This window comes from Trematomus bernacchii, unplaced genomic scaffold, assembly GCF_902827165.1.
Source record: "Trematomus bernacchii unplaced genomic scaffold, fTreBer1.1, whole genome shotgun sequence".
Lineage (NCBI taxonomy): Eukaryota > Metazoa > Chordata > Actinopteri > Perciformes > Nototheniidae > Trematomus > Trematomus bernacchii.
This window is the reverse complement of record NW_022987851.1, coordinates 1,991,003-2,011,619: the sequence shown is the minus strand read 5'-3', so window position 1 is coordinate 2,011,619 and position 20,617 is coordinate 1,991,003. Positions and strand designations below refer to the sequence as shown.

Below are 20,617 nucleotides of genomic sequence, written 5' to 3'. Positions count from 1 at the left end.
CCGCGAGCGCTGACTGACGTCCTGAATGGGGCCCTTTGAAGCAAGCTCCAGTTTTAATTAAGAGGGTTTGCCTCGCCTGGACCACTGATCTGTGAAAGCCACGGGGATAAATATTGAATGGGGTTCACCCGCTGGTTACTGTGCCCGAGGGATAAACAGGTGCTTTGGAGGGCAGGTATTTGCCAGGGCCCCCTACCTGCACGGTGTGGTCATATTGGAAGGAGAGGGTGTTTGGTGTCATGTCTTCCAAGGTATTGACTATTGAAGCCCACCCTTATTGGAATGAATTCCAAGCCCTCGAAAGCTGTGGAATGAGGAGCAAATTGGCGTCCAGTGAGAGGCGCCAGTGATACCTAAGTGATCCGCTGCCTGCGGCCCCTCAGTGCCCTCTAACTGGCCCTGTGGAGTGTGAGATTTCCATCTCTCAGGTGTTGGCAGGGAGCCACGCAACAGAAGCCTACCTGTGAATATTCTGAAGTGTTCAGTGACACCACTGACCTCTGTTCTGTCAATTCAAGTAAGCTTTAGCCGGTGCATACACTTGCACCTGGTAGTGTAGGTATACCATGGAAACTCAGTAAACCTGTAATAAGTAAGCTGAGAACACCTGATGAAACGTTGTAAACCACATGAAAGGTAGTAAACCTATCCTTTACAATGTACCTATACATGCTGCGTTAAAAAGGAAGCCTCATGTTATATGTAACTTGAAAGACAAAGTGAGGATATTTTCATTGCAAGTGGCACCAAAGGAGCAACTCCAGTGGAATTGCTAAGCAGCGTGTTGTTGTTGCGTGCGGAGCTGGCGTCCCGTTTGCCCTTTTTGCCAGTTATCTGCATTCCTTTCTAGCGGGTGTCTGCTCTGGGCTGTGGGGCCAGGCTTGAAACCTTGTTGTCCTGGCATCTCGGGAGGCAGGCGCGTAAAAGGATACTCTTGTGTCAGCTGTTTCCTGCTGCAGCTTTTGACAAGGGCCTCTATTCATCACCAAGCCCTTCTACACCACACCAACCCACCCCTTCCTCCCCCCACCTGCCAATGAATAAGTAATTATTGGCCATCTTGGTGCAGGATATTTGGATGGCTCTATTTAATGTGGGAGCAGAAGGTAAGGTGATCGGGCTCAGGGCCCAGGCTACGGAGCGTAACTGTTCCAGAGGAGAAAGGTAACTTGAACTGGTGTTGGGGCCCTGCAGCACCTCTGTTTATTTTTCACATGGACTCAGGGCTCGTTATCCCTCTTAAGTCTGAGAGACAGCTCTCTAAGGGCTCTCTTTGGCCTGCACTCCATCACACATTGTAATATTTGATGGGCAAACATGCTTGAAAAATCTGAGAGGCCGGGTAACTCAAGCTACTCATCTGTCATCAGAAGTGCTGCTTTCTAAACCCCATCATAGGTTGCCATACGTGACAACACATACCATTCATTCTTGCGTGAAATCATTCAGTTAAGTTGTTGGAGATGTAGGAATAAACTTCTTTGCCAGATTGTTCAATATTCAGAAAAATATGGTAATCTCTGAAAAATCTCTTTCCAGATAATCTGACCGGCATAAAAAATAAACAGTGGCTTCTTTCGTCCCTTCCTCTCTGTTTTACAGCCTGTCAAGTGCATTAGCTTGACCCTGTAAAGATGGAGTAGGTTCTCTGTATAGATGTAGGCACAACCATTTCTGAAATTGCCTCGTTGGCCTGTTTAAGAAGGTCAAAGTATATTTTATCAACAGGCCAACACATCAACGTCGTGATTGTCTCGAGTGTCCCAGCACTTCTTTATCCGTTGATGATTCTACTTCTGTCCTAGGCCATACATACTCAAACAATAACGACAAAAAGAACAGTTCATCAAAAATGTTGTAAAGTTCATTTGAGCCATTGTCCGCCATCTTTATCTGCCACCGTCGCCCCAGAAATTGAAAGTGTCAAAATATCAGATTTAATCTTAGTTCAGCAACCGTTTTTTACATTCTTTTTTATTTTTTTATCAAACGACAATGATGAGTGGACATGCCTGCCCTTTACCACTTCTGCATATGGTATGATTTTAGAGGAAAAGACAGAAGACAGAATTTTCTTCTGTGAAGTCATTTCAATCAGCAGACTTTGTCACTGCTAAAAAAGTGGGTAATGTTTTAGATATCCTCTTTCGTCGTACGTGCATTTGAAATGTATCAAATAGAAATATATGCTATATTATTGATTCCCACTCTTGTGTGTCCTTTTCATAATAAATGGACATTCATTGATTTGAAACAATGACAGAGGTTGAACTCTACTAAATATGTGGCTTTTTTATTTATCTTTTTATAAATCATCTTTTATATAAGTGCCCCATAGCTACATACAGTAGGTACAACAATACACTACTGTTAATGTTAATGGTAGCATTTATAATGTTAATATTGATAATGAGGTATTTTACCAAAGAATCTCAAAATGGTTTCCAATACTGGTTTTGAGACGCCTGTGATTTGATGCTGTCTGTGAGCCAATGAATGTCCAAAGTGTACACCACTTAAAAGAGCTCAAAATACAAGTAGGATCGGTTTCATAAGCGTCACTGGCTACACTTCAACTGTGAGGGATGGGGGGGGGCATCCGCAACATCACTGGACGGCCAATTATGAAGCAGCTAGATTTTCTCAGCCGACACAATGGTGGCCGATCCTCTTTCATACTCAAAAGGTCATCTGGTGCAGAGTGACAGGACACCTAATGTATGGATGCAGATTCTTTATGCTTCTCCATGTCTTTTTCAATAGAGTATACAAGACAGTCTGTCAAAGCCCTTTCAGGCTGCAGATAATGGTGATGAGTCGCTGATGAGCTTTTTGTTTCACAATACAGTGAAGAGCTAAATGTAGATAAGCAATTACAATAGTAAGAAAATACCAATTTACAAGAACATTTTGAGATCTTAAAGTGAGATTTGAGATTTAATTAATTAATTCATGTATTATTATTATGTATTGCCTAAATAAATAAGTAACACTGTTGGTTGGACCTCAGAAATAGGAGGCCAGCTAACCTTATCAATAATTAAACAATGCACCATGTATGTGTTGTTGCCACCATAATGTGGATCGTAGGGTGGTTGGTATTGGATGCATGCCCATATATTTATTGGCACAATACGGCAGGTCTTGAGTGCACAAACTGTGTGAAACCTCGAAATGCACCTGATCCTTGGTAAATCAAGCCACATTATCCATGACTTAATTATGATAAAGAAAAAAAGGCAGGGAGTAAGCAACGGCACGGCTCACCAGGGGGGCACTGCTCTACCCCCGTCCCCCCAGCCCCTTCAACACATATGATTTATCACCTTATCTGCCCTCAGATGGTTGCAGGGGTTTAATGAATTAAAGGTGTTTAGTATATGATAAAAAATAAAGAATTTGGAAGGGAAGGAGTTTGCCTAATAAGAAATTAACATTTCATCAGCAAAATTGACAGCCCCTGGTATTGTGCAAACAAGCTCATGGATTAAGATTGATTATTGAGATGTTTAAAACTAGCTGCGTACTACCTCTCACTATTTGTTCCTCTTTTTTCTCTTTCCAGTCCCCTGAACCCTGCATCCTGTGCCCGTGTGCGTCAGCCAAAGAAGCTGTGAAGGACAAAGCCAAAGATGGCAAAAAGAAGGTTCCTAAGATCTTCTTTGGGACTCGCACTCATAAGCAGATAACTCAGATCACCCATGAGCTGAAGCGCACGGTTTACTCCGGCATGCCCATGACCATCTTATCCAGCAGAAATCAGACATGTGTCCATCCAGAAGTGGCGCCTCACTCCAACCGCAATGAACGCTGCAGGGATCTACTGCAGGCTAAAGATGTGAGCATGAACACTTGCATACACACAAACATTCACATGCAGGGATGCAAACTTGTCACCTTTCGGCGAAATTTGCCGTTTTGAATCCAAAATAGGTCGTTTGTGTGATTCATGTAGATCTGCAATAAAAATATTTTCGGGGTATGGGGGGGGTCTGGGACCCGGAGTAATCTTCGGCCGCGAGCTGTTATGTGCCATCATGACACGCATGGTGTTCTTTTTTTATATATTATAATGCAGCGCGAGCTGTGTGCTCGAGTCTTCCTGCCTGTCGGCTCTGCTCATGGATGTATAATAAGGCTCTGCCGCTCCGCTATGATGGTCGAGCTTAATTAGCTACATTACCTACGGGTGCGTTCGTTAATATTAACTGTGCGGTCCGGAGTCACTGTGGCACAGACTGGACCGCTGGTGAACAGCTGTTAGAACGGGCCGTTCAGGTGTTCAGAGCAGAGCTCCCTGTCGGAGCGGCAGAGCGTGATGTGCACTGAAAAATATAATATATATATATATATATATATATATTAGGGCTGTCAGTCGATTAAAATATTTAATCGCGATTAATCGCATGATTGTCCATAGTTAATCGCGATTAATCGCAAATTAATCGCACATTTTTTATCTGTTCTAAATGTACCTTAGAGGGATATTTTTTCAAGTTTTTTAATACTCTTATCAACATATGAGTGGACAAATATGCTTTATATGTTTGTTTATTATCATTTGAACAATGACAAATATTCTCATGAATATTAAACACAACAACCTGAACATTACAAATATTAGCACTCAATTAAAACTGGAACATATATAATGAAATAATAATGTGTGTGTGTGTGTGTGTGTGTGTGTGGTGTGTGCTGTGTGTGTGTGTGTGTGTGTGTGTGTGTGTGTGTGTGTGTGTGTGTGTGGTGATGTGTGCTGTGGTTGTGTGTGTGCTGTGTGTGTGTCGTGTGTGCTGTGTGTGTGTGTGTGTGGTGTAGTGTGTGGCTGTGTGTGTGTGTGTGTGTGTGTGTGTGTGTGATGTGGTGTGTGTGTGTGTGTGTGTGTGTGTGTGTGTGGTGTGTGTGTGTGTGTGGGTGTATGGGTGTGTGTGTGTGTGTGTGTGTTGTTTGTGTGTGTGTGTGTGTGTGTGTGTGTGTGTGTGTGTGTGTAGTGTGTGTGTGTTGTGTGTGTGTGTGCCTGTGGGTTTGTGTGTGTGTGTGTGTTGTGTGTGTGTGTGTGTGTGTGTGTGTGTGGGTGTGTGTGTGTGGTGTGTGTGTGTGTGTGTGTGGTGTGTGGTGTGTGCTGTGTGTGGAGACACTGTGATGGATCGTTGAGCTATGTGCAGCTCAAGGCATATATGCTCGAACGGGAGCTGCCTGGACGCTGCAATAATGTTGCGCGTACTGAGTGTGCTGACTTTTCGTACAATGTCCCACTGTCTGGCTACCTGCATAAAGTCAAGTGCTCGGCGCAGTTGTCGGCGAAATGTCATTGAAACAGCTCCTTATATCCGTTAGCGCAGCTAGCTAGCACCAGATGCTAACAACAACAACAGTAAGGTGTGCCTCGCTCGCGCGAGTCGCGCCACACATACACACTCCCTCCCGGTCCTCCCGATGGCCAGTCCGGGCCTGCCAGTGAGCGTGGAAGTGTGGTCTGCCACAAGCGGGCGGCAGGAGCGGGGCTGTCAGCATCAGCTTGTCGATGGTATTTTACACTAGATGCGCTCTGAAACTACGGCGGCCGAGGACAAAAAATACACATGCGTTAATCGCGTTAAAATAATTAGTGGCGTTAATTTTTTTTTGCGTTAACGCGTTATTAACGCGTTATTAACGCGTTAACTTGACAGCCCTAATATATATATATATATATATATATATATATTATCGTTGAGCTAGCTAACTAACATACATTGTCACTATCTGCTAACGTTAGCTTTAGCCTTCGTTTTCTAATAGTTTTTTTCATAGGCTATAAACGGAGGTGGTATAAGTATATATCTTGTACTTGAGTAAAAGTAGAAGCACTCAGATCTTGTACTTAAGTAAAAGTAGAAGCACTCAGATCTTGTACTTAAGTAAAAGTAGAAGTACTCAGGTCTTGTACTTGAGTAAAAGTAAAAGTACTCAAATCTTGTACTTGAGTAAAGTAGAAGTACTCAGGTTTGAGTAAAAGTAGAAGTACCAGAGTGTAGGAAACAATCCTGCAATCAAAATGTTCCTCAAATAAAAGTACAAAAGTATTATCATCAAAATATAGTTAAAGTAGCTACAGTAAAAGTAGAAGTACTCAGATCTTGTACTTGAGTAAAAGTAGAAGTACTCAGGTCTTGTACTTGAGTAAAAGTAGAAGTACCAGAGTGTAGGAATACTCTGTTACAGTAAAAGTACTGCATTCAAAATATTCCTCAAGTAAAGTATAAAAGTATTAGCATCAAAATATAGTTAAAGTAGCGACAGTAAAAGTAGTCGTTGTGCAGATTGGTCCATTTCAGAATAATATATATGATATGTTTTATAATGATTGATCATGAAAGTGTTCTCAAAGCTGGTAAAGGTGCAGCTAGTTTGAATGACTATGGATACTGCAGGGTAGCTTGTGAATTTACTCCAGGTGGAACTAAAGTCTGATTTAACACTTGATTATATTTCACATCATTCATCCAAATCTGTAAAGTAACTAAAGGTATTAAATACATGTAGTGGAGTCACAAGTACACCATTTACCTCTGAACTGTAGAGGAGAAGAAGAACAAAGTAGCAAACATTGAAATACATAAATAAAGTACAATGTACCGCAGGTCTCCCTTGAAAAAGAGATCGTTGATCTCAATGGGATTTTTTAACCTGGTTAAATAAAGGCTACAAACAAGTATCTCAAAATTGTACCCAAGTATAGTACTTGTTGAGTTTATGAACTTAGTTACTTTACACCAGTGGCTATAAAGATAGAAAAAGACTAAGCCTTGCACAGAGGCATGAAAATACATTTTCAAAATGCTCACAGTGCTGCCAAAATTATAAACTGACTGCCTACACAATTCAAATAAATGCTTTTATACATTTCTATTAGATGTGACTCTTTGGCGTTTCTGTTATATTAACACTGCTGCTTTAGTTGTTCTGACTGCTAACATCCTGTTATTCCTCATTTTAAGCCGATATTCCGTGGGGTTGGGGCGGTCTCGGATCCTTGTCACCTTTTTCATACCTGATGAGTTTGCATCCCTGCACATGACCGTATCTCTATTACATCGTTTTTTAACTGTTAAATGTTGCCCCTTACTACTTAGCTAATATCAAACCTCATGTTATTTGATATGCTTATGTGAAAGAGAAACATCTCAAAGTTTTGTCATGTGAACTTTTATCCCATAACGGTCACAACCTGTATGCCTTTCATAGTAAGGCCATTTCAACCCCCCGTTTTTTTGCACCCTTTTGCCTCACAAAAAACCTGTTCTTGACCTGAATTGGACTCTATTGAACTACAATTAACCTGCATTCAGCTGGTTATGACACACACTTTCTACAAGGAATGAAACATTAATCCACTGGTGAACATTAAACAAACTCAACATTGTATTCCAACTCTTTGATCAAAGCTGATTTCTCAAAAAATTACTGAACACCTGCCATCATGACGCGCATGGTGTTATTTTTGTATGTATATAATGAAGCGCTAGCTGTGTGCTCGAAGTCTTACTGTCTGTCGGCTGCTGCTGAACTCTGCTGCTCCGCGATGAGGGTCTAGCTTCAGCAGCTACGTTACCTACGGGTGCGTTCGTTAATAGTAAGTAACTGTGCGCTAACGTTTAGCCTTCGTTTTCTAATAGTTTTTTTCATAGGCTATAAACAGAGGTGGCATAAGTACTCAGATCTTGTACTTGAGTAAAAGTAGAAGTACTCAGATCTTGTACTTGAGTAAAAGTAGAAGTACTCAGGTCTTGTACTTGAGTAAAAGTAGAAGTACTCAGGTCTTGTACTTGAGTAAAAGTAGAAGTACTCAGATCTTGTACTTGAGTAAAAGTAGAAGTACTCAGGTCTTGTACTTGAGTAAAAGTAGAAGTACTCAGATCTTGTACTTGAGTAAAAGTAGAAATACTCAGGTCTTGTACTTGAGTAAAAGTAGAAGTACTCAGTTATTGTACTTGAGTAAAAGTAGAAGTACTCAGATATTGTACTTGAGTAAAAGTAGAAGTACTCAGGTCTTGTACTTGAGTAAAGTAGAAGTACTCAGGTCTTGTACTTGAGTAAAAGTAGAAGTACTCAGATATTGTACTTGAGTAAAAGGAAGTAGTACTCAGGTCTTTGTTACTTGAGTAAAAGTAGAAGTCCCAGAGTGTAGGAAAAGAGCCGTTTTTTTTAAGGGGGCGGGAATTAATAAATTAATCTGCGAAATAATCACCATGATAATGATTGACTGTATTGCCAGCAATTTGCTTTTTTTCACAGAAAAATGTACAACTTGCTACATCTCTCAGCTGGCCAAACTACTACTCAAGCAGCATGCGTTATGCCATCATCTACGGCAAATGTGCATTCAGGAAAGCAAGTTCCCGTAAAGGCGAGTGGATTTACTCTGTTGCCTTCGTTCGTACCAAAGAGCCGTTCAAAAGAATCAGATCGTTCGCGAACGTAACATCACTAGCAGCTAATTTGAATAACTTTGTATACTGCAGGGTAGCTTGTGAATTAATTTACTCCAGGTGGAACTAAAGTCTGATTTTAAGAGTTCATTACAGATCTGGATTAATGATGTGAAATATAAAGTAACTAAAGGTATTAAATAAATGTAGGGAAGTAAAAGTACACCTTTTACCTCTGAACTGTAGAGGAGTAGAACAAAGTAGCAAAACATTGAAATACTTAAGTAAAGTACAAGTATCTCAACATTGTACCTAAGTATAGTACTTGAGTTTATGAACTTAGTTACTTTACACCAGTGGCTATAAAGATAGAAAGACTAAGCCTTGCACAGAGGCATGAAAATACATTTTCAAAATGCTCAACAGTGCTGCCAAAATTATAAACTGACTGCTACACAATTAAAATAAATGCTTTTATATATTTCTATTAGATGTGACTCTTTTGGCGTTTCTGTTATTATTAACACTGCTGCTTTAGTTGTTCTGACTGCTAAAATCCTCTGTTATTCCTCATTTTAAAGCCGATATTCCGTGGGGTCGGGGGGGCTCGGATCCTTGTCACCTTTTTCATACCTGATGAGTTTGCATCCCTGTGGTTACTACCACTACCAGAAAGAACTCCTTCAACAATGTAGCCTCTGAGCAGCAATTATGCTGCTACAATATTCACAATTGTCCCAACCATTTTTTTTTTTAAACACAAAAATGTCAGGAAGCATTGATTTGAGCTTTTTTAGAGACATGAGACAGTTATTGTCCCCTTACTGACCTCTAGTTGAGACTCCTACTGCAGTAAGGACAATTATGCTGTCATTGGAGGTGTTTGCTTCCTATGGCAATTGTCTCACTTTGTCATATGAAATAGCTGGCCCGAGTCATAACCCCTAACTGGAGTGGGTGTCACTGATGCTCTGTGTCTTCATAACCTCAGGGTCTAGTCTGGTCAGCATCGGGTTACCTTTCTGTATAGACACACAGTGATTCAAACACAGAAAACCACATCGTTCAGATAACGGCGACTTCAGTCAAAACACCTGCACTCTGTTTTAACTGTAACCTGTCCCCACTTTTCTAAATGTGGCTGCCTGGCTGTTAATCTCCCCAACTCCGCTTTCACTGAGCAGACAGGTTTCAGCCTCAGCAAAGTATCCAGGCTAAGCACACCATTGTGAGAGCATTTAATCCAGAGATAATTATTGTGTCTGGAGGTTGACGGGTCCACGGATGTACAGTATTTGTGTTGACAGTGTCACCTCGAGCTGTTAAATCATAAAAGAACAGGGTGGGACACCTGAAGCGGACACCTCTCTGTTGACAGTGTAATTGGGGCTTGGTACATGAGAAGCCTCTTCTTCACACTAATTCTACTTCACTATATGAGTGTCAGGGCATGTAATGCACTACAATGGTTGGAACACCTGATCACAGCTAATTAGGCCTTGGCACGTCAGTTCTTCTATGCAAAAACTCAAATGGAAGACTTTTCACACATCAAGGGGATGAAAGATTTTTCTCTCTGCAGTGACAGCAGCAGCCTATAAAACTCTGTGGCCATTGTGCCTTAACAGGTTAATTTGAACAATGCAATTTACTCAACTTTACTTTACTCAAGAGTGTTTTAGTTTTTGTTCTGTTGGCTGAACCTGTGGCGCTCCTCTGCAACACTGGAGACTCAATTACCCGTTTTACTTCAACCAAAGTTTTAAAGTTGATTATAAGTTGGCACGACTCTATATGTAGGGTTGCACTCCCCATTCCTGAAAAACACTTGCTTCGTGGGAAGGAGCTCCTGTAACAAGTTCCTCCTTCTGCATCAGCAATACAGCTGGAGGAGGGGGACAGAATTTGGTTAATGCGACCTCTGTTCTTACGATCTGAATACCTTAATGGTAAGATCAAGTCAGAAATGTGACTTGCATCACAGCAGCTCCATTTGCAACATATTTCTTTATTTTATTTTTTTTAAATGGTGAGTAGGTTCTTATGACCTACTCACCAAATTCTAAGAAGTCTGCTGTTGCTCGACCGACAGTTGGCACAAAATGATAACTTCAGCTGATGTAAAGAAGTGCATAGCATATAACATAAATATACATACATCTATAAAAAGATTATAAAAAATAAAATGTATAAAAAATGTTCCAAATGAAGCTTTAAGGACAAAGAAATAATCACATTATTGGCACGTTTTATTTATTTTGAAGCAAAAGTATTAACATTTTGGAAAACCCAGAGGTCAGACAGTCATCCTTTTTGTGATGTGATGTTACATCTTCTTGACAATTTACTATTCACTTTGATGCAACCCTTAAAAGTGCCTGGAGGTGGCATTCAGGGTCACTTCTTGAGTAGACTCTAACTTTAGTTCCAGGAACTCATTCCTAAAGCCGAGATCCATGGATTTGTGGACCAGTGACAATACCTTTGTGTTGTCACTGGTCCACAAAATAGTATGTAGTATGTGTCCCGTCAAACTACATGTTTTCTGACCCATGGCATGCTGCAATGTAAATTACAGGGTAAATCATGCCGCTACTACCACGGTGTCCAAAGGATGCGGGATCAGTGCTCACTGCAGCGGGTCCACGGACTCTCTGAAGCCTGGGACATTGAGGACATAGTGGCACTGGGTAAACGCCTTCGCTCATGCCCCTACTACGCTGCACGAGAACTCATGCAGGAGGCCTGCATCGTCTTCTGTCCATATAACTACCTGCTGGACCCAATGATCAGAGAGAGTGTAAGTAGAGTGTGGAAGACGGGGTCATAATTATGTAGGACCATTGGGGGGAAAAAGGTGCAAAAGAAGGGAACAACAGGAAGTTTACAACAGGAAGTTTACTTCTTTCTTCTTCCTCTCTTGCTTTGAATCTTAATTGTTCCAGATGGAGATTGACCTGACTGGTCAGATTGTGGTTCTGGACGAGGCCCACAACATCGAGGACTGTGCAAGGGAGAGTTCCAGCTTTAATCTAGACCACAGCAGTCTGCTGGCATGTAGGGACGAGCTTGACGGCATGGTCAACATCAACATCAGACGATCCCAGCACGAGCCACTCAGGAACTTCTGCTATAGCTTGATCAAGTTAGTATCTTCATTTTGCTTATCTCTGCTTTTATATGTTGACAAGACATTTGCTGAATATGTCTTTTGTCCATGCTGTAGCTGGATCCAGGAGAGCCAAGGCTTGATGTCTGAACGAGGATATGAGACTTCCAGTAAAGTCTGGAATGGGAAGGATGTACTGGGCATCTTTCATAACCTTGGCATCACTGCTGACACCTTCGGCCTTCTGAAGGTACACCAAAATATCTTTGCTTTATCTGTTGTTGGGATGTCATGAGGACCAAAACTGAACAACTGAAAATCTCGTATTATGACATCCATAATCTCTTCGTGTTTGAGCTTCTCCACAACCTTACATTGCTATTATTCGATTCAGTTCAAATGCTCACACTAAGCCTCAAGCACTGTCGAATACTCCAGAATATCTAAAACCAAATATCTCTTCCACTGTCTTTCCTTGTGACAGAAAAACCTGGCAGCAGTTTTAGAGAAGGAGGAGCGTGTTGGTGTGGTGAATGGAAAAGAGGATATGGTTCAGCTCCCAACAATCAGCTCAGCATCCTCCATTGTCCTCAAAAACCTCTTCATGGTGCTGGGCTTCATGTTCTCTTCTGAGGACAACTGCAGGTCAGAAGCAAACCAAAGAAGTCAGCTAGACCAAAATCCAAAATCATGCCTCACATTAACAGTTGTACAGGGTATGGAATGACCACTCAGTTTTCTTTGTCTGTAGCTTTGCTGAAGACTACCGGGTAGCTCTGCAGAAGAGCTACGCTTGGACGAACCAGGTCCCACCTGATGTCCCTGATGCCCATGGCTTTTTTGTTCGGCCTCGCCAAAGACAACGCCTGAGTGCCAGAGTCAAGGCAGAAGTCCTAACACTCAGCTTCTGGTGCCTCAACCCTGCTGTGGTGAGAGCTTTGAGATTGCACACTGATTTATTACTGAAATAGGTTGTGTAGTAATAATGAGACATTTTTCTACGCCAACACCGAAGATAGCATTGCAAGGGCTCTTGACTAAAAGCCAATCGAAATGTTCAGAATCAGTGGAAACAAGCATTTATGATACTTACACATTTGGTTCATCAGGATAATCTCCACAAATGAACACCTCTTTTATAATAGTTGAAGCCCAAATGGATTTGTAAGAAGTAAAGCTATGCTAATGTACAAACTACATAACAGTCGCATGACTTAACGTCAATCCCGCTAAGCTAAAGGCTTTCAGACCCGAAGTACTCAAATGAAACTCTTTCACGGGTTTAGGAATCATTCCTGCACCACCCTGTCAAGGCTATCTGCAAAATGCTAGTTAAATATGTAATTAAAACAAATGTTAAAGCCTTTATATTTTCTAGCTCTTCAATTCCTACCTATCCTCTATTATTGTATGTTTTGATATGTTTATGGCATACTTGTCAGCAGAACCATACTTTACAGTATTGTCTCTATCTGCGTCTCCCAGGCTTTCTCTGACTTGAGAAAGTCTGTGCACAGCATTGTGCTGACATCAGGAACCCTGTCACCAATGGGCTCGTTCTCCTCTGAACTTGGAGTGAAGTTCACCATCCAGCTGGAGGCCAACCATGTTATCAACAAGTCCCAGGTCAGTAGGTTTACCAATGACACTGAGCCACTTGCCACCCTGCAGTGGATATGTTTTGTGACTGTTCCAAAACAAAATGTAGCTGCTTGATTCATGGATGTCTAGCTTAATCATATAACTCTCTGATGTATGTCATAAACCTCCATCCTCATGAGTCATTGATATCCCTAAGCATCTCTAAAGCTCCATTTTAGAAAACGCTGTATGATTATCTCCACTTGTCTCAGTAAACTTGATATCCAGGTCTTAAAGGGGTCCTATGCTTTTTTGGATTTTCCATTTCCTGTATTGTGTTATATAGGTTTCTGTGCATGTTGATAGTCTGGAAATCCCAATGTTTCTGGCAAACAGACACTTTTACAATTTATGCTGCACATCTGTCACAGTGCCAGTTTTGTCCAGCAGATGTCACAGTTTAACCATTGTATTGCAATATGTTAATGTACTGTATCTAATTCCTGGAGATATTGTTGTTTTGTCCCTTAATAATCCCTGGATGTATGTATTTTGTGAATTATATTGGTGATATGACATTTACACTGCTAAAACTCTCTATTCAGGTTTGGGTGGGCACTATTGGTTCAGGACCCCAAGGCAGAAAGCTCCTCGCCACCTTCCAACACACTGAAACGTACGCCTTCCAGGACGAGGTGGGGGGGCTGCTGCTCAATGTCTGCCAGGTCGTGGCCAAGGGTGTCCTCTGCTTTCTGCCATCTTACAAGGTAAATATGTAAATACACCACTAAGACATACTCTACTAAAACAGGAAACATATGCTATGAAATAAATGGTCCGATAGGAATCAATGTGTCACATGGGCCACTTTTAGATAGGGTTAATACATCTCACCACTACATGTTCTGGCATTGCATTGGTTAGCTATTTTTGGTGTGCAGCACATGTATAGAAAGTGTAAATATTATTATAAAATATTTTGTAATTCGCAGTTCCAAGCTGTTTGAGAACCTTTGTGAAACAATTATTTTATTAGGAGTTAATAAGACAAACAATCCAACAAAAGGGATTTGTATAAAACACTTTAAATGATGGTGCCAGGTTATTTAGACTAGCTTATGATTCTGTCTCTATCTAACAACCTCATCATATTCCTTTTGGTTTGGTTTTTCATCTTTGTTTTGCAGAAATAGAGACAAAGTGTTTCTCACATAGCGAAAGCGCATATTCATTAATATGAATGAGGTGTAAATGTGTCGGACCTTGGTATCGTGGTGTTCCACATTAAAAGCAAACATTTAAAAAGCAAGAAAGATACATTTAGGATATATAGATAAATGAGATGAAAGATTATAAAAATGTGTAATAAAGCCATTATAACGCATCAATACAGAATGCAATACAAAACAGTACTAAGTATCCTAAAAACTGAGCATTCTCAGCAATGTGTTTGCTATTGCACGGCATTGCATACATATGACAGAAGATATTTTAAGCATTTCTGATCAGAGTGTACACAAGTATTTTTCAGAATATGGTTTCATGCTAAGTTAGTAATTAGGTTTGTTTTAGAAATGTGCTTTGTTGTATAACGATCCATAAATGAACACTATTAAAGGTTGTAAAAAAGGAGCAAATAACTATTTTAAAACTATTTCAAAAATAATAATGAAAAATTAAGAGAAATGTTTCAAAAATATATAAAATAAGCAAAAACATGAATACAATAAGAGACGGACACATTTTTCTAAAAGCCAAAAATATGTGTGGTACATCAGAATTGATGGTGGTTGAGCTTTACAGTTATTAAATAGACCGTGATGAATAGAAAAATATACAGAAGTGTGCAAGATTTACAGTATTGAAAATGAGAAATGGATCACATGATGATTGTGATCTTTAAAGATGATTGGTGATTTCATAATTTATACAAAATATCTACCGCTGCCATTTTGTTGATTGAGGTGTCACTGCCCCTCATGCTACCTACACCGTTATACTCTCAGAATAATGAATGACATGTATTGAAGTGGTTGTGTATGTTTGCAGTTAAAACCTACATTTCCACATCCTACCACTGGGAGGAGCTAAAGACCATAACTTTGAGTCATGTCCTGTGTTTTTGTTGTTTGAAGGTATTTCTATTAACTTGGCTTACACAACATTAACCCTTTATAAAGCCTAAACTAGATTCCGATAGATCGCACTGCTCAGAAGCAGCTGTTGTTGGTGCCTTATGGTACAATAGATCACAATAATCAATAATCAATGGAGGTACTTGTCAAGTTCTTGTTAAATGCTGTCATCCTCTTGGAAGTGTATCCTCTTACAGTTAATGAGGGCGCTTCTTAGAGCGCACTCATAGACACTTTGTCCCCCTTTGTTTGTTATGCGTTTTTCTTCATGAATAATGAATATCCACTGTGGCTCAGTTGTCACATTAGCTTACTCAGGGACAAGTGGATTTCATTTTTCATTGTGTTTGTCCACATTGCACATGTGACCGGTAACTTTGATCAATTAGCAATGTTTGTCAATGAGCATACATACTGCTGAAAATATTTTACAATTGAGTGAAAAGTCATTACGAAAAAAATATTTATTTTGAACAGATATTTTTTGTGCCAGAAGGCGCCTTTATTTGAGATGCAGTGTTGAAAGGGGGAGACATTGCCTAAAATGTTCGGCGGGCTCTGGAGTCTAACCCACTTACTTGGCAGCTGACCGTGCATATGGGCCGCCGGCTCTATCCACTGAGCTATCTGGCGGCCTAATAACCCATTTTTTAACCCATTGTCAGTAAATGGATTATGCATCGGATTATAAAACTATATTTAAACTAAAAATGCCCCTCCTCTCCCAATTTGCATTTGAATCAATTTTAGAGGTTCCTTTTAAACAAGCCTTAAACGTTTTGTATAGCCAAGCATTTAATCGCCATCATTATAACATATTGTCCAGATACAAGTCTTTACGTTTTGAAAATCTTAGGTTTTTGAAAGTCGTGTATAATGGTTACTGTGATATAGAATATGTAAAGTTGTGGAAATTAGCCAATAGCTAAATCTGGTTTAAATCATCTCTTCTGTCTTTGAGATACACTTTTATGCATGGTCCTTGTTCAATAAAGACATCATAAAAATAGTTGCTTTCTCCAGTAATTCACAGAAAAATAAAGAAAAAGTATAGAAATCTGAAAAATCTAATATTTTGAATGAGCCACACATTTGGTTGTGCTTTCCAATATATGAATATGGTTAATATACATTTAACATCTTACTATTTCTAAATGGATTGGTTAAGTAACATTTTTGTCAGCAGTGTACAGAAGTCCCCTTTTCCTAACGCTCTGTCAGCAATGCCTCATTACTTTATTTTTAAGGATTTTGAACTTCTGAAGTGAACTTCTCTCTTGCTGTTACAACTGGAAGTACATTGTGTCATAGAAACCAGGCATCAATAACAAACTGTTTTGCCTGTGATAAATGAATCTCATGTAAACAGGACACATTTTCCATAAAACTGTGGACCTTCAGTCGTGTTTTGCCCTTGGCAAGTATAGTTTTTGCCTTTGGCATATTTGTGGGGTTTGTGTTCAACTTGTATTTCCACGCGTCACATTCAGTGATCATTGGTTTGATTCCACTTCGCTCTATTCCTCTGTCCTTGTTTCCCTGCTATCCAGTTGCATTTCTGATGAATCCAAACAGTGAGGGAAAGCTAAGACTCGAGTTGTTTTCTCATTTTACCTTCCTTTTTGTCAGCCTGTGCTGCGAGCCGAGGAGCGACTATGAGCTGTGGGATGTTTTTTTATTATTGATAGCCATGTAGGAGTCTCCTATCTCTCTCTCTCTATGCTGATGCATTAATATTTAATCTGCAGTCAGCTCTTAAAGATGAGGAGATATGAAGGGCTGGGGTATTAATTGGAGCCCGTGGAGGCCTTGTTGGTGCCGCTGAGTCCCGTCTTCCCTCTAGTGTGTGGGTGTGTGTGTGTGTGTGTGTGTGTGTGTGTGTGTGTGTGTGTGTGTGTGTGTGTGGTGTGTGTGTGTGTGTGTGTGTGTGTGTGTGTGTGGTGTGTGTGTGTGTGTGTGTGTGTGTGTGGTGGTGTGTGTGTGTGATGTGTGTGTGTGTGTGTGTGTGGTGTGTGTGTGTGTGTGTGTGTGTGTGTGTGTGTGTGTGTGTGGTGTGTGTGTGTGTGTGTGTGTGTGTGTGTGTGTGTGTGTGTGTGTTGTGTGTGTGTGTGTGTGTGTGTGTGTGTGTGTGTGTGTGTGTGTGTGTGTGTGTGTGTGTGTGTGTGTGTGTGTGTGTCAGAGTACAGGTCATCTTCAGACATCTCTGTTCAGTGTGTCGTCTAAGTGATGACTATCAGTAGTGGTGTAGTGGACCGCAGTTGATCTGTGATCCATGCAGATCTCCCCCACGGTTTAATTACACAGCCATCGTCACTGTGTGAAGTAAAGTTCTGCTGCCGATCGAAGGCGCAGGTAAATTATAATGCAAATGATTCTGAATAAAGTCTTTTGGTGCTGCATAGATATCCCGGGCTACAAATCGTATTCTACATACTTAATAAAATATCTTTGTTTGTTACAGATCCTTTTAAAAATCACAACATGATCATTTTAAATGATAATGAGAATAATGAATCATCGATCCCTCCAACAATGTGAATCATATTGCAATAGCAATATTCATCAAGATTATCACAATTAATTATTTTTTCCTAATTATGCAGCCCTACAATTAAAGTTTAAAGGTGAAAAAATGTATATGTGTATGTACAAGATGGGGAATAACGACCGGTTTAACTGCCTACTAGCTTAAAATACACAACTAAAACAATTAAGGCAACGATTAAAGAAAATGCGCATTTGTTTAAATAAATATGTCAAAATGTGTTTCCCAATCTTTGAGTTGTATATTTTTATGCAAATAACCACTATAGATGTAGTAATAATATGAAGGTAAAATAATAACATCAAGCATTTTTTCAAAGATTTTCTTTTGTTGGCCACCAGTTTCTTTATTTCAAATACAGTTAAAAGGGAGAGATAGAGGAGAGGACATGTGTAAAAGGTCGAATTGAAACCCCTTAGTACATTGGCCACCAACTCTTCAGCTGATCTTTCCAGTGGCCCTATGTTAAGCATTTCTCATTGGTTTAACCTGACTTTGATGCTTAGGAAATTATTTTTAGTATCAGTGGTGCGCCTTCAATAGCACATTTTAGTTTGTTTTTGCGAAAAATAATCCTGGCCGTGACTCCAAAACGAAATACTGTTTGAACCCTGAGTTTGAGATGTGTTGCACTCCTTACTATCAGCCTCTTACACACAGCTGGATCAGGGATAGACAGAGAGAGCTCGGACGCACAGGCCTGCAGGGTCAAAGGGTTTTACCCCTCTGCCTTCACACACACATACATAAACACATAAAGTCAAAAGAACCCCCTTCTAAGATGCATTGGCACTAATAAGTGCAATATATCTTTTTAATAGCAGGTCGAATGACTACACAAGTAGTAATAAAATGAATCTTAATTGTTGTCAACAATGCCTTTTCGGGACGGTGTTGTGAAATTAGCTGTAACTAATGTTGTCTTTTCGCAGCAATAGCGTTGGCACACTGCAGTCAAAATAGTTCAAAGAAAACTCGAGAGAATGTTGCGCAGCTCAATAAATGTCGTTTTTAAGAAACACAGACGCAAAGTATATGCTTGTAATCACGGTCACACGCACACACTTTCCCACAGAGCCTGCACCAGTGCTGTGGTTTTGTAGCACTTTAGCCTCAACAGCCCCCCAGTTAATGCCCATTAAAACCACAGCGGGCCCTGCCGTCTGGTCCCAGCCGCCAAAAGAAAGGGCCCGGTGCTCCACTGGATAAGGGGACTGATGGTTTATAAAAAAAAAAGGGAAAAAAAGCATGGTTTTGCAGAGGTGAAAAGAAGTCGGGGAATACAAGATGCTTTTAAAGGAGATTGAGACAAGGGCCATTAGGTGATGTCGCCTCGCTGTCTGTGTGAAGACGCACCCAGCGCTGGCGCCTGGGCTCCGCTGAGCGTGTGTCAAGTCAAAGTCAAATCAGACTGCAGGGCGAACACCCGCCAGCACACACTCCGCTCTTAGGGATCCGGAGCACCAATCACACAGCTCCTTAAGTACTGGTATCTCAAAGGGAGGCTGTTTCTGTCTCTGTTTGGGAGCATATTAGATTCATGGGTCAATTTGCCCAGTGTAGCATATCCCTGCTGATTCTTTTTAGAGCTGAGGTGATGTTTTATTTGAGTTTTTACAGTGGAAACTTCAGGATTACTGCTGTGTGACTAAGAGGGAGCTTTTTATTTTTAGGTTTAGAGTTTCAGGCTTAACAGGTCAAATGTAGCCTAAGACATCTCCCTTCTTTGATACTGCTTTTAACCAGACTTCAGAGCGTTACACGTATAATTAAACGTAATGTGGAAACTTTAGAGATGAGAGCATTTATATTAGAAGGAATTTATGGCTGCCCCCATTGATCAGTTGGTTATTAGTCACTTAACTATTTATTTTCTTAGTTTTAATAATACAAACAGAAAGCTTATCTCCGCTACCTAGGTCAAAGATGTGTTTGGGAAATGCTTGTTTTTCCGACCAAAAACATGTCATTACCGTCCAAAATCAACAGAAAAAAAACTCTTTGGAGGATGTCATACTGATCCAATGAAAATTATACAACAGCTGTTAGTGATATGTTGCCAGAAAAAAAACAGATTTTCTTGTATCATTTTGGCAATAGTAATAACATTTTTTATTTTCAATTAATTTGATTGACACCCTATTACATTTTGCCAACTTATCTCACTGTTATCTATGGGTGTAACGGTTCACAGAATTCACGGTTTGGTACGTACCTCGGTTTGGGGGTCACGGTTCGGTACAACAAGAAAAAGCAAAAAAAAAGTCCCAAATGCATAATTCCAGTTTGTTGTTATTTATTTTTTAACAGTAGAGCAAGTTTCAGTATAAAAATTACATTTTGAATAATTAACTGTATTACACAGTTAAAAACAAACCACAAACAGTACCACACACACTCAGATGGCCATATTATCTATAATGGCTGATGTCAAACAAAAAGGTTTCATCAAGCTGTAAAACTAAAAAGAATGTCTTGAAAATATTACAAAATAAATAATAAAGTGTTTCCAGGGCGCATAGCCGTTGAAATATATATGCCAATAGCTTCCGTTATTTATTTTGGTCTCTCGGCTCTCATGTCTATTGGCTTCTTAAAAACAGCGGGGATAAGCTGTTGAACTGCTGTTGAACTGCTGTTGTCTTTCGTCGGGCTCCGGTGATTGGCAAATCTGGCTGATGCCTTCTGATATGATTTAGCATGTTTGGCGTGTGTTACCAGGGCCGGCCCTAGGCACTGGCGAACTAGCCGGTCGCCTAGGGCACCAGATCTGGAGGGGCGCTGCGCTGGGAGAAAAAAAATAAATAATAATGATAGTGATACAAATGTATCA

At 40.3% G+C, this 20,617-nt stretch overlaps 1 protein-coding gene across 1 annotated transcript in view; it reads left to right on the top strand.

The window, feature by feature from the left end:
• brip1 (BRCA1 interacting protein C-terminal helicase 1) overlaps window positions 1-20,617 on the top strand; it is a 47,549-nt gene that overhangs the window by 6,584 nt on the left and 20,348 nt on the right. The window contains exons 7-14 of the mRNA XM_034113366.1: window positions 3,566-3,838; window positions 10,993-11,214; window positions 11,360-11,559; window positions 11,641-11,773; window positions 12,008-12,168; window positions 12,275-12,452; window positions 13,009-13,149; window positions 13,710-13,871. Of these exons, the coding sequence (XP_033969257.1) occupies window positions 3,566-3,838; window positions 10,993-11,214; window positions 11,360-11,559; window positions 11,641-11,773; window positions 12,008-12,168; window positions 12,275-12,452; window positions 13,009-13,149; window positions 13,710-13,871 (1,470 nt within the window). The remainder of the gene's footprint in view (window positions 1-3,565; window positions 3,839-10,992; window positions 11,215-11,359; window positions 11,560-11,640; window positions 11,774-12,007; window positions 12,169-12,274; window positions 12,453-13,008; window positions 13,150-13,709; window positions 13,872-20,617) is intronic.